This window comes from Phyllopteryx taeniolatus, chromosome 17 (genome assembly GCF_024500385.1).
Source record: "Phyllopteryx taeniolatus isolate TA_2022b chromosome 17, UOR_Ptae_1.2, whole genome shotgun sequence".
Classification (NCBI taxonomy): domain Eukaryota; kingdom Metazoa; phylum Chordata; class Actinopteri; order Syngnathiformes; family Syngnathidae; genus Phyllopteryx; species Phyllopteryx taeniolatus.
The window spans coordinates 1,843,677-1,856,625 of NC_084518.1; the positions used below are offsets into that span (position 1 = coordinate 1,843,677).

At 44.1% G+C, this 12,949-nt stretch overlaps 1 protein-coding gene across 2 annotated transcripts; it reads left to right on the top strand.

Annotated features, from left to right (window-relative positions):
• Window positions 1-69: 69 nt before the first annotated feature.
• Window positions 70-12,817, top strand: pld2 (phospholipase D2). 2 transcript variants are annotated; one of them, XM_061752318.1, is made up of 24 exons: window positions 70-859; window positions 2,821-2,979; window positions 3,083-3,210; window positions 3,487-3,629; window positions 3,717-3,810; window positions 4,073-4,138; window positions 4,228-4,286; window positions 4,397-4,642; window positions 4,736-4,879; window positions 4,954-5,037; window positions 5,114-5,192; window positions 5,514-5,624; window positions 5,709-5,918; window positions 5,991-6,168; window positions 6,237-6,355; window positions 6,887-7,000; window positions 7,933-8,037; window positions 8,418-8,506; window positions 8,714-8,827; window positions 9,163-9,209; window positions 9,470-9,604; window positions 10,067-10,220; window positions 10,391-10,508; window positions 10,860-12,817. In XM_061752318.1, exons 2-24 carry the CDS (start codon window positions 2,847-2,849, stop codon window positions 11,082-11,084), a joined length of 2,895 nt encoding a protein of 964 aa, XP_061608302.1. In that variant the 5' UTR covers window positions 70-859; window positions 2,821-2,846; the 3' UTR covers window positions 11,085-12,817. The 2 variants fall into 2 exon arrangements, with proteins under 2 accessions (XP_061608302.1, XP_061608303.1); XM_061752319.1 differs by having other exon boundaries at window positions 71-859; window positions 6,024-6,168.
• Window positions 12,818-12,949: the final 132 nt, after the last annotated feature.

The following is a 12,949-nucleotide window of genomic DNA, read 5'->3' on the forward strand; positions in this document are numbered from 1 at the left end:
TGTCACAATTTCAGACATTCTATGCAAATGTCTTTGGATTTGCTTGAGCGTGTACTGCACTGCCATTCGTAGGCATCGGACGCCTCCACGTGGCCGCAAATACAACCACGCCAACCAGTTGGCCACAGGTTTCGCTGCGGCCTTGTGCACTTTGTCGATAGAAATATTAAGTCATTCGGTAAAGCCCTCAAGTGGAACACAGCTTTAATGTGTCAGTTTCAACCAAAACAAAAGGCCACAGTAAGTGTTCACTTACTGAAGGGGTTTACGGACAGAACATTTTCCCACGAAGCATAACTACGATCATTTTTTTGGTAGCTATTGGAGTTTTCCAAAAGGAGCCCGGGAAGATCTCGTGAGACTTTGCGCGAGTCACGCCCGCATACCTCGGGACACAAGTTGGGGCTTGACTGGGCTAGACAACCGCCTAAGCAGTTCTTCCCGTTTTGCCCACAAGTAATCCTCGAGCTTTGGCCACAAACAACAACAACAACAACAACAAGGCGAAAATGTAGCTTGCTTGTTCGCGTGCGTCATCGCGGTCGTCCTGCCACAAATGTGTCCCGCTTGTGTGGGAACTCGTCTTCCTCTTCCTCTTCCTCTTCCTCCCGCTTCCGCCGCCGTCCTTGCGGACGCCGAATGGGAGGCGACTGAAGCCAACATCTCGTCCGCGGGGACGCAAGAAAACAAGTCTTGACCGAAACGAAGTGACAACATGGCCGGCATGCGCGACGACGACGACGACGGCGGCGCGGGCAAGTTGAGCTCGTCGCGGAGGTTTCGGAGCCGACAGTGCTGAGCTGAGGAGCTGCTGCTGCTGCTGCTGCTGTTGCTGTTGTTGTTTCCTTCTGAGCTGACGGTGAGACCCGAAAGGCAACGAACGGCGCCGCTGGGCCCGAGCTCCGCGACGTGTCGCGTCGTTGCCGATTCAGTTGACGCATTTCAAGTGGGAATGTGGAATGTGACGCTGTTGCAAATGGGGATGGGGATGGGTGGAGACGACATGCGACTTTGGGCACTTTGCTGCCAATTCGGCGGCCACACACACACACACATACAGATTTATAGAAGTGTTTTGCATTTACCACCAAAATTCTCTGACTGCATGTCCATACCGCTACGATGTAGATCAACGCCTCCTCCCAGGAACGGAACGCGAATGTCACGGTTCGCACACGTCAGCAAGTATGTGGAAAGCTTCCGTGGATTCCTGATTGGGCGATGACACAACTGCAGCTACGTCGTATTCTTCTTTTCTCGGATGATAGAAATCCCGAGTGTTGCTTCGTACCTGCTGCATGGCTGCCTTCATTTATCCTGTATAGCAAGCTACCATCGGAATTGGAAGTGATCCAAAATAAAGGCAGTACTGCATCTGCATCTGTGCTGTCTCTTCCTACTGTCACTTATTTCAGTTAGGAATTTGTCAAGAAAATCGAGGAAACAGAAGAGAATAAAATGGTTGTGGTTAAATGTCATCGTATGTGAATAATTTGATGTAAAACCTCTTGCATCCTGAAGGGTACAAATCAGATGGGCATGGTAACATTTGTAATGTTGAATGGGATTTGACAATCTGTACACATTGATCAGACTTAATGGAAGCAATCAAATCCACTGGAGGTTGAAACTGCGTCTGTCACCATCCTGCCCAGTCGATTGCGATCCGATACAAGTGCTCGAAATGGTCTTTACAAGGGAAGTCATGCTCACTTTTCATTGGCAAAAATGTTCTAACGCACCTCAAACTGTTGACATAAAATCATCTGTTAAATATGAATAATGCCTGGTTTCGTTGTTGTTGTTGTTGTTTTTTTTTTTTTCCTTCTTGGATTGTGAGAAAATCATTTGATGGCGTCTAAACGGAACCCAGAGTCGTCTCTGGCGCGTGCGCCGATAGAAACGAGGCAAGAGCCAATAAAAGAGCTCCGCCAAAAATTCCGCCTTTACAAATATAATAATGCTTGCTTTTTTTTTTTTTTCCCCCCCCCCACAGGATGTGAAATGCCCAAATTGTAATATGAATGCTTTTCAATAATGAATGATATTCGAAGCACAATGGCAACGATCTACCCTACAGTCAAGTTTTAGTACAATGAAAAAAGTGTGGGGAAAATCTGTTGTTTTCTTCCCTAATCTCTCATTGCCCTCCCCCACCTTTACGTTCTCTCTTTTTCACTCACATTCACGGCGGCCCTCCCTTCCCTTTGCCTGTTTCCCAGGAAACAAAGACACCCGCCCACGCGTACACGACACTAGACAAAAGCTTCCACACTCATTCGCTCTTACTGCTAGCTGCATCCGCTCCTTTTTAAACCTCAACACCGATGACCCGAGCAGCACATCGCGGCATTGGACGTCAGCAATGCTGTCGCTGACCTCTTTGAACGACCTCCCGCGTGATCGTGTTGTGCCGTCCTCCTTCAAAATTACATTTACCCCGCAAACCTCACTCACGTTTATGAACTGAAAAGTGGCCTTTTACTGATGCAACTACGGGGGAATGCAATGTGTGAAGAGGTTAAGGTGATGTGCAAATGGATTTGGAATAATAAAAGTATATGTTACAATGTATCCCATGATGAGTTCACAGTTCTCAAAACACTGACGGAATTTCTTGGATGTAGAGCTGGACACTTGTAGATCGCCAGAGATCACACAGACTCTTAAGAAAACTGCCAGAACTCTCGACGGCATCCGTTCGGTGCCAGATTATATACCTCCCTGAAAGCTTTTGCAGTTCTATTATGAAACTATTGTACATTTTGCCGGAATCCCCAGACACTGGGTGATGAATTCTTTTCACTCTTGTCATTGCAGCAGTTTCGCTGGTACTTGCGAGTGCAATGGCCACGCCGGAGGATGAGATCGAGCCACCCTCTCAGGCCTCTGCAGCCCAAATCCTCGATAAAAGACGCTTCTCCCGTGATCTTCGCATACTGGGTCAAGATGAGATTGACAACCTCTTATCCACCACTGGTAGGACACACCGCGCCTGATCAATTTCAGAGGGCGTTGAGTGTCTACGGAATGAATCAACTGCTGCATTGGAAGAAATTCTATTTCTACTTTTCCAAAACAGATGGTCGTCATTTCAGTGTGATACATCACCTTCCAGAATTAAAGGAGAAAGGTATTCCTTACTTAATCCCTGGCGTCCCCATCACGTGTAGAGTGGACAACACGGAGAGATACACTACTCGCTCCAAGGTACAGTACATGCGTTATTGTGTGACTGTTGCCTGACACGCACACAAAACAACCACATAGCTTTGCCTTCAAGTCTGCTGGCTTAATGCTAGCACATTGGAAAGGCTATAACTGGCATACTACGCCACCAGTGCAGCATGATTTCATTAACACATATTGCAATATAATTTGCACAATAATATCAGTCTTTATTGGGGTTGAGGCCTTTTTGTCAATTGAGACACAACTGCAGGGATATCTGCATGGTATTGTTATATGTGAATTGAATTTCCCTAGGTCCATGTAGGCACCCTGTACACAGTGATCCTAACTCACGGTCAATTCCACTGGACCGTAAAGAGGAAGTACAAGCACTTCCAGGAGTTGCATCGAGACCTTTACAACCACCGGATGATGATTCACCTTCTGCCTTTGGGAAGGTCAGCGTAACCGATCGCGCAAATCAACCCTTGACCTTGAAATGTCAGACCTTTTTTTGGGTTTGAGCGTTCAAACGTCTCTTCTAGATTTGCCAAGGAGAGGCAGCAGCTGAGGGCCATGTCTGAGGAAATGCCCAGCCTACGTGGGACTCAGCGGACCAGAATGACCTCCAGCAAAATGGTATCAGAAGAAACAAGACATATTCTACACGCAGTAGAGCACAAAGCGCTCTCTGTATGTCCTTAATAGCAGAGACAGCGGAGTGTTATGGATACGTACTTTGACATACATCGTGTGTGTAGATTTGTTCTGTTATTGCATCGCTGCTAAATCTCTTACGAAATGACCCAATGTACTTTCCGTGTATTACAAGGTGATACGGTCGAGGTCTGTGCTCTCCGATTGCACTTGCTCACAGGATTTTTCTACTTCTCTGGTGCAGAAATACCTTGAAGAGTACCTGAATGATCTGCTTGAGAACAGGTTCTGTAGGAATGACCACAGCATGGTAAAAGCCACAAAACAAAGACATGCGGTGTTGTCATGTGATGGTGACTAATTCAGCGGTGTGTTTTGTTCTTTGTTTTTCCCCTCAAGCTGGAGTTCCTCTCTGTTGGTGCTCTCTCCTTTGTCACGGATCTTGGGCCCAAAGGCTTGTAAGCAGTGTCCTGAGACTATTTGTGTGTTCGTAAGGGACACGGAAAGCGGGGAAATGGCTCATTTGAGTTTACTGAGTCACTTTGCCGCGCGTGTGCACTCACTACAGGGAAGGGCCCATCTTCAAGAGGTCGGGGGGTCACCGCATTCAAGGTTTGAATTGCATCGGCCATCATCAGTTCTGCTTCCGCTGGTCACGCCGCTGGCTGGTGGTGAAAGATTCCTTCTTGATGTACATGAACCGAGACAACGGACGCATCAACTTTGTTTTGCTGTTTGACCCCGAGTTCAACGTGAAAGTGGGCCGTGCTTACACAGACACTAAATATGGAGTATGCATCGAGAACTTCACTCGGTAAATCTGCTGTGCTGGCGCGAAGAGAATGCAACATCCCCTTGCGTGTTTTGTCATGTTGTGAGACGCGTGTGTCCCGCGTGCTGGTTTCAGGAATCTGGTCATCAAATGCAGTAGCTACCGACAAGCACACTGGTGGAGTCACGAAATCAACCGGCTAGCTGCAACCTGCCATTTTCTCAAAGTGCAACGCTTCGAGGGATTTGCTCCGCCACGGGACAACACACTAACAAAATGGTAGCTTGTGCAATTTGTCTGGAGTGTCTTGTCATAATGTGAATATCATTTGTGGGGAATTGTCATTGTTGAAGGTATGTAAATGGGAGCGGCTACTTTACCGACCTCGCTGATGCGCTTGAGCAAGCAAAAGAGGAAATCTTTATCACAGACTGGTGGTAAGTTCTTGGATTTTTGGATGACTTTTTGAGGTATTCATACCTTTAAAAATGTAATATTTGTTAATAATATCAGGCTCAGCCCTGAAGTGTTCCTGAAGAGACCAGCTACTGATAACGTCTGGCGCTTGGATGAAGTACTCAAACGCAAAGCTGTGGGTGTCATTCAATATTCTTTATTTAGGACTATGTCTTTCTTATCAACTCTTCAATAATGTTTTTTTCTGTCATTTTGTAAATACTGTAAAAACAAACGTCCACATAAATGCTGCAGCAGTGAAACATGACAATACATTTCCACTTAACTCAATGCACCAACTCCATCATCCGTAGACTGCTGACAGCCGCTGATATTTGCATGGTGTCTCGTCTTCAGTTCATTTCTGTCTGGCTTTTTAATTTTGCTACAACATTTTGGAGCATTTAAATAAAGATGATTCTGATTCTGATTCTGAAAGTTTTCCTTTTCCCTGCAGGATCAAGGAGTGAAAGTGTGTGTTTTGCTTTACAAAGAGGTGGAGCTCGCACTTGGCATCAATAGTGAGCACAGTAAGAGGACTCTCATGGATATGCACCCAAACATCAAGGTGTGTTACCTCTGGACCCAAAGTTATACATTGGGAAATGAATGCTAGTTTTAAATCTACTCTTCACGTTGTGCCCTTCGACAGGTAATGAGACATCCTGACCATGTGTCGTCGGTGGTGTTCCTTTGGGCTCACCATGAAAAGATGGTGGCCATTGACCAAACTGTAGCCTTTGTCGGGGGAATTGACCTGGCATTTGGGAGGTGGGATGACAGCCAGTACCGGCTAACTGACCTCGACTCCACAGACACTGCCGCGAAGGTGACCGAGACAGAGCCACAAGGAGATCCAGATGTAAGAATGTATCAAACTGTCTTTTTGGTGGGGTTTGAGCATGTTGCTCACAAGGCTTGCATCGCGTTGCAGTTCCCGCTCACACTAACTGACCATGTGCACCAGGAAAACGGTTCGGCTGGTCCAAAACCGTCTGAGGATCAAACTCAGGAGGTTGTGGACCTGACAGGCAACACCAAATTGTGGCTCGGCAAAGACTACAGCAACTTCATTAGGAAAGACTGGGTCCAGCTGGACAGACCATTTGAAGGTATGTCTCTAAACTGAATGTTCCCACGGCCCTCTGGAGCTAAAAGATTGCTCTTTCTATACTTTCAGATAACATTGACCGTACGAGAGTTCCTCGCATGCCGTGGCGTGATCTGTCGGCAGCTCTTCACGGCAGAGCAGCCAGGGATGTGGCTCGTCACTTCATCCAGCGCTGGAACTTCACGAAGGTCAAATTCAGGAAAAGTTGCTTAGGGAGAAAGCAGAAGTATAAATTACAGGATGTACAATTGGAAGGAAATAAGTCAGTCTGCAATGAAAATGGGGTTTTGGCATTTTCCCACCAAGGTGGAACCAAAACATCTTGGTAAACTGAAGACCTTCGATTTAGTTGACCGAGCTAAGGAAAAAAATAATAATAATAAAAAAAAACGGATTTTGTTGGAAAGGTGTGTCTTGTCCATAAAATATGTTAAAATGCCCATTGTTTTCAATTTAAAAAAAATTCAGGGAAGATTTAAATAAAGCTCTTGGGAGGTTCCCTTAGTTTAGGCGTAAATAAGGCCGATGTCGTTACTTATTTAGGATAATTGAGATGAAAAATGTTTTACTTCGACTGCGAGTCACGATGTTAACAATAAAACAGGGTACAATGTTTACATGGTAGTTACACATATTACACACATAACCTTTAGCTGTTGATTTTAAGAGGGTGGTCAAAGATGATCTGACTGATCTTATTTGCTTTGTCTTTTTTGTAGATCTTCAAAAACAAGTACAAGGACGATTTCTACCCCTACCTTCTCCCCAAATCTCTTTGTTCTGCCGACACACTTTCTTTCACCGTACCTGGCTCCAAGGAGGCCAAAGTGCAGGTATAGTATTTGCTAACATGTTTTAACCTTAGATGAAGTCGTTGTGGATTGGCAAGCAGAGATTAGCAAGTCATATCATATAAATCAACATTTTATATGATGCTGTCTGTCATTTTAAAGCATCTATGCGGCATAGCAGTGCAAAAGCTAGTGGAGCGCTGTTTCTTTGTTGAAGGGTTTCTCTTTCCGTCCCTTTCTTACATGCACTTTTCCATCACTGCTGGGTTCAGTTGTTTTTGCATTGTGGTTCTTAAGCCCTCACAAATCCATACTTTATCCTATGCATACACATTCTCTTCGGCCCATGTGGTGATGGTTGTTCCCACACTTTGTTAGCGCTCTTGCACAAACCAGGGGTTTCAAATGTGCGCTGCCATGTGTGGCAGCTTCACTGGGGAACAGTGATGAAACTTAACAAATGTGGGAAGAAAAGCAGTCCGATGAATAAGTCAATCTGTTACGTTTGCAACAGCATTCGCTGTACATGCGCTGTAGATCATGGGTAGCCGTTTCAATAACACCTCCAAAAACATTGACATTACAAGATCCAAATTAGGCAGGTAGGCTGATGAGCATGTGTCACTTCCTTGTTTGCCTGTAACTTGAACCCCATTATGCAGCAGCGTTCCTACAAGTATCGGGCACAGGTTTCGGGTCTTATTTCGCTTGTTCTCAGGATTCTATAGCAGTGAGCGAGCGTTTCAATATATTTGCCTGCTTAGACTGAATAAACACTTTGCATCTGATTAAAGTTTGGAAGAAATGAATGTATCACAAATACTGCAAGCATTCTAAAAGCACATTCAGAGAGCACCTTAATGTTATAAAGATCTGGAATAACATATGTGCATTCCGGTAATTCGCAACATGTTTGGATCTCTAAATTGAAATATTCCCAAATATATGATAATGATTGCACATCATTTTCCTAGGTGTTACGTTCTGCAGATCGTTGGTCTGCTGGTACTTGTGAGAACTCAATCCTCAATGCCTACATCCATACCATTGAGAGCAGCCAGCACTACATTTACGTCGAGGTAACCAAGGAATGCTTTGTAAATCAGTGACTGAACACAATTGGAATGTGTGCCTGATGTCTTAAATGATTTGTTAACTTGTAGTCCCGTTTCAGATATATGTACTTTACTAAAAAAGTGGTACAGCAGCATGCAATACGGTGTTGGCGTTACATTTTTAAACCATTGGTTGATTAACCAGTAAGATGGCCTGAGGAAGTTCAAGGGTTTTGCGCTGGCAACAATATTTTTGACTACTCCTCAATTTCATATTAGCGACAGACTGCGCCGAGTCTAATCTTGAAGTGTCCTGCGTCTGAACGCAAGCCCACCTGCCAGCGAGCTACCCGCTTCACCCTTCGCCTCACACTGAGCCACCGTCTGCTTTTCTCTGCCGTTAGAACCAGTTCTTCATCAGCTGTGCTGATGGCAAGACGGTCCACAATGGGATCGGTGATGCCATCGTGAACCGAATCCTGCGTGCGTACAGGTCTGGCCACTGTTCCAATACCCTTTATTTTGTATGTAAAACGAAGCATATTCGTAGATGAAAGCATGTTAAATAATGTATTATCAAAACTTGATGACATAACTGAAGCATGCAAAACCAATAAGAAATGAGCGCAAAATTGTGGCGCCATGTAATGTTACTCTAGGAAAAGATAATAGCCGAAACGATTTGTCGCTTCTCTAACAGAGAGCAGAAGAAGTATAAAGTGTTTGTGGTGATCCCACTTTTGCCTGGATTTGAGGGAGACATCAGTACCGGAGGTGGAAACGCGATCCAAGCCATTCTTCACTTCACTTACAGGTGAGAGCTTTTTCATTTGGTATCGTTCATATCATATTCTCCACTCGGCCTGCTCCTCTTAAAAACAAATTCCGATTCGCTTCAAAAGATGTTTTCAATGCCACACGGTTGATAGTTCTTGAAGTTTGTCATTAAAGACAATCACATACTCTGAGACATCAAACGGCCAGTCTTTAGTGAACATGGCTACATTTAGTAGTACTAAAGTAGTAGATTCCTATTGAGTAGGATTTATATAGTATGCCTGTACCGCTGCCTTCGTCCTGTAAAGCTGAACCATGCGTGCAAGGAGACAAAAAGGTTCATTCGAATTGAACAAATTCTTGATGTCATAGGACTATATGCCGGGGAGAACAGTCCATCCTGTCAAGACTCAGTGAATGTGAGTGTTGTTGTCTTCTGATGTTCCAATTTCTTAATCCACCTCATATCATTAAACCGCACCTGTCCCCGTAACCTCTTTCTCTTTCTTTCTCTTTGTGTTGCCGCTTTAAATGAAGGCACTGATCTTAGGTATCTGCCCCATCTCCATTTCCTTTCTTCACCTGCTTGACAGTCATTGTAAATCCAGTATGTATTCAAGCGTGAAGCCTGTGCGAACGTTCTATCGCGTAGTCATGGTGATTCTGTTGTGCGTCCCAGTGGAGGACAGGTGGACCGAGTACATCACAGTCTGTGGCCTGAGAACACAGGCGGAACTCTCCCAGTCGCTTGTCACTGAGCTCATCTATGTTCACAGCAAGACCCTCATCGCAGATGACCGCTGCTACATAATCGGTGAGCCACCGTCTGCAAGTTCAAACTCAGAGCGTCATTTTGACCTTGGCTCATCACTGCAGTACCTGTCAATACCTTAGATGGATCTATAAAAATTGCACGATTGTGTGCGAATGCATCACTCAGCAAAAATGACAAAGAAATGAGTAATAATAATATGACATTGGGCAATACATGCAGTATATCATTGCATTCCTCCCCCAGTAACCATGCTAGTTTCATTTTTTTTTTTGGGATTAAATTCCTTTGTTTATCTCTCTCCTTCAGCGCCCACAATCCCTTTTACCAGATTTTAAACTGCACATTGCAAATCAATGCATAGATGCATTGGAACATCAAACAGTAGGAGAAAACAAGTACAGCATATGGTTATTGTTGTTGATGATTCCTATTATTATATTCTCATATTATTGCTGATTAGGATTGATCAGTAAATGCTTGTACCCTCCACCTTGATCCCAGGATCAGCCAACATCAATGACCGCAGCATGCTGGGGAGTCGAGACAGTGAGCTGGCAGTGTTTGTGGAAGATGAAGAGAGGATCCCATCCATCATGGGAGGGGAGGACTACGAAGCAGGACCCCTGACGCTTGCTCTGCGCAAGGAGTGCTTTAGGTCAGGACACACTATGACGCTAAGAAAACCTCCTGCCTGTCATCACTTACATGGCTTTAGCGTTTTCTCTTACACCCAATGACAATTTACAGTGAAGCAGTTCTCATATATAGCACACTCAATGACATCATTTACACTTCAGTCCGAACTTGTATTCCTCCTCCATGCAGTGTTCTCGTTGGTGCTGCTTCAGACCCCAGCATCAATATTGATGATCCGATCAGCGATGACTTGTTCTTCTTGCTGTGGAATTCTGCCGCCAAACTCAATGCCACTATTTACAACAAGGTATCAATGAAAGCACATACCATAATTGGTGTACTTCTCAACCGGGACAGGACAAAATATCAATATTGTGATATAGCCCATCATGAAGTTACAGGATCACTACACCAGCATCAAATATTCATGGTTTTTGTCAGATTTGTTGCTTAACTTTGCAGCAGTGTATATATACTGACCATTGATCAGCACACAATTGCTGTATCTTGATACTATTAGAATTGGTGGAAAAAAATATTGTGTATCAAGAGTTATTCTGTGAGTCCTGTCCAACTGTCTTTTCTGTGTTGCACAATAAATATGTATTATTGAATTGCGTTTCTCACTTCTCACGCAATCTGTGCCGCCGGGGTGCAGGTCTTCTGCTGCCTCCCCTCTGATTGCGTCCACAATATGCAAGAGCTGAAGGAGTACACCAGCAAGGAGCGCCTCTGTGACACAGACCCCGAAAAGGCCCGGGAAGAGCTCAAGGCGGTCCAAGGACTGCTGGTCCACTTCCCTTTGAAGTTCTTGTGTGAAGAGAACCTGCTGCCTTCGCTGGGCACCAGGGAGGGCATGGCCCCTGTTGGGCTGTGGACGTAGCTCCGGCGCAGCCCGTTCCGACTGCGACCTCACGGCTTAGGGCTCCATTACAGCTAACGTTCTGTTCACTTAACTAACGGTAAATGTCGGCGGCCTCCGGCAATTCCAGTGGTAAGGAAAATCCAACTTTGTAACCTTGTTCATATTGACCGCTGAAATGTAGACTTTATGACTGAGACTATTTGAATGATATTAACTCGCCAGTTTGATTTAGCATCTGCTTTTACTATGTCCACAATTCATCTCATGTGATTTGGGTACACAATGTACTGTACATCGATTGGAGCACTATGTTTAGGGTCTTTCCTCTTCCTTTCTCTGTCTCCCTCCCTCTGAGGCTTCACCGCTTACGGCAGTGCCAGCAAATCTGTCAGAAAGTGTGTGGTTGTTATGGTGATGGATACACACACACACAAAAAAAAGAAATGCTGGAAAATAGACTGGGTGAGACAAGTGGGAATAACATGTCCATTCATGCAAGTTATTTTTAAATGTTTTTATTAAGCTGTTTGCAGATTTCACTTTTACTTGTTTTAAGATGCTTATGTCCACCAACTAAATTGTTGAATTCATCTTGTACATTCCACCAAACATCCCTTTCACTTTGACTACACGATGAAGCGTTGATGTTTGAATTATTGAACCACTAGATTCCCATTTGGACTCCACAATTCTGTGCCCAGCTGCCTTGCATGTCAACTGTGTGATCACTTCATGTAGCAAGACGTGCTCGTGTGTCCAGTATGTGCGTTACGTTCATCATAACACTGTAAAGTAGCGAGTCGCATTTGTAGAATTTCTACGGTCATGTCAAAACTGTCGCGATAGACATTTAGTATGTCACGGTTACAATGACGCTGTTCTAAATAGTCTGTCACTAACGTATGTAATTAACTTTCGATTTCTGTGATGAAGCCATACGGCAGCAGCAGTGATACAGAAAAACACAATTATAGTCAGTTAAAACTTGGTGTTGACATTTTATTTGGGGACTATTGTTGACCAATCTGGAAAATTATTCCACGTGAACAAATGCAGTATTGGTCAAAGAGAAATGGCACTCGCTGATTTGGAACACTGTAATATTTCCATCGAGGGTGCACGATGCAATGATGTCTTCTTATTGCAGACAAATGGTGCTTGTGATGGAAATTACTACTACTACTACTCCTACTGGGATTTTAGGTCGCCAATATCATATTTGTCTCATCTTCTCCGATGTGTAAAAATAGTTGATCCTGCTTTCAAATATATACACAATATAATTTTCACCTTTTGTACTATTACTACTGTATTATTGATACTGTCGACCCAGATCGTTCTGCATTTTCGAGCGTCGTGCTTGGCTAAGAAGGCCAAGAATGTTCTCATTTGACTCTGCAACATGTGTCTGGAAAAAGCTGGCAATGTGTAGTTTTATTGCGTCCAATACGAAATTAATGTGCACAAACCTTTAGCAAAGCCAGCCATATTGGACAGACTGCATATCAAGTGCCTGAATCATGACCAGCATAAACACGAGTCAAAACCCACCAGTGTCGTTCTGTGTGAAGGACCGCACAGGTTTTTGGGGGCTACAATGTCTATCTACATCTTCCTCATACTGTACATGGCTGTGATGTAATGACAAATGACCTTTTAAAATGTTTGCATTGCACGAATTACATTGTCACGCCCAGATTTCACAAAATGTATCACTAATGCTTTTCTTATATAAACTTTACGTATGTTCATTTATACGTTTCGGTCATTCCTTCCCAATGAATTGTGTCACTAATGCTCAGGGTTTGTGATGTCTATTAAAACAATTAACTGTCTGAATAAACCTGCATTAAAATGGTCTCAAAATTTGTGGGGGAAAAGTT

Coding starts and splice junctions, on each gene's coding strand:
- pld2 (XM_061752318.1), top strand. CDS start 2,847: ATGGCCACGCCGGAGGATGAGATCGAGCCACCCTCTCAGGCCTCTGCA. Junction 4,287..4,396: donor GATCTTGGGCCCAAAGGCTT/GTAAGCAGTGTC, acceptor CACTCACTACAG/GGAAGGGCCCATCTTCAAGA. Junction 5,625..5,708: donor ATATGCACCCAAACATCAAG/GTGTGTTACCTC, acceptor GCCCTTCGACAG/GTAATGAGACATCCTGACCA.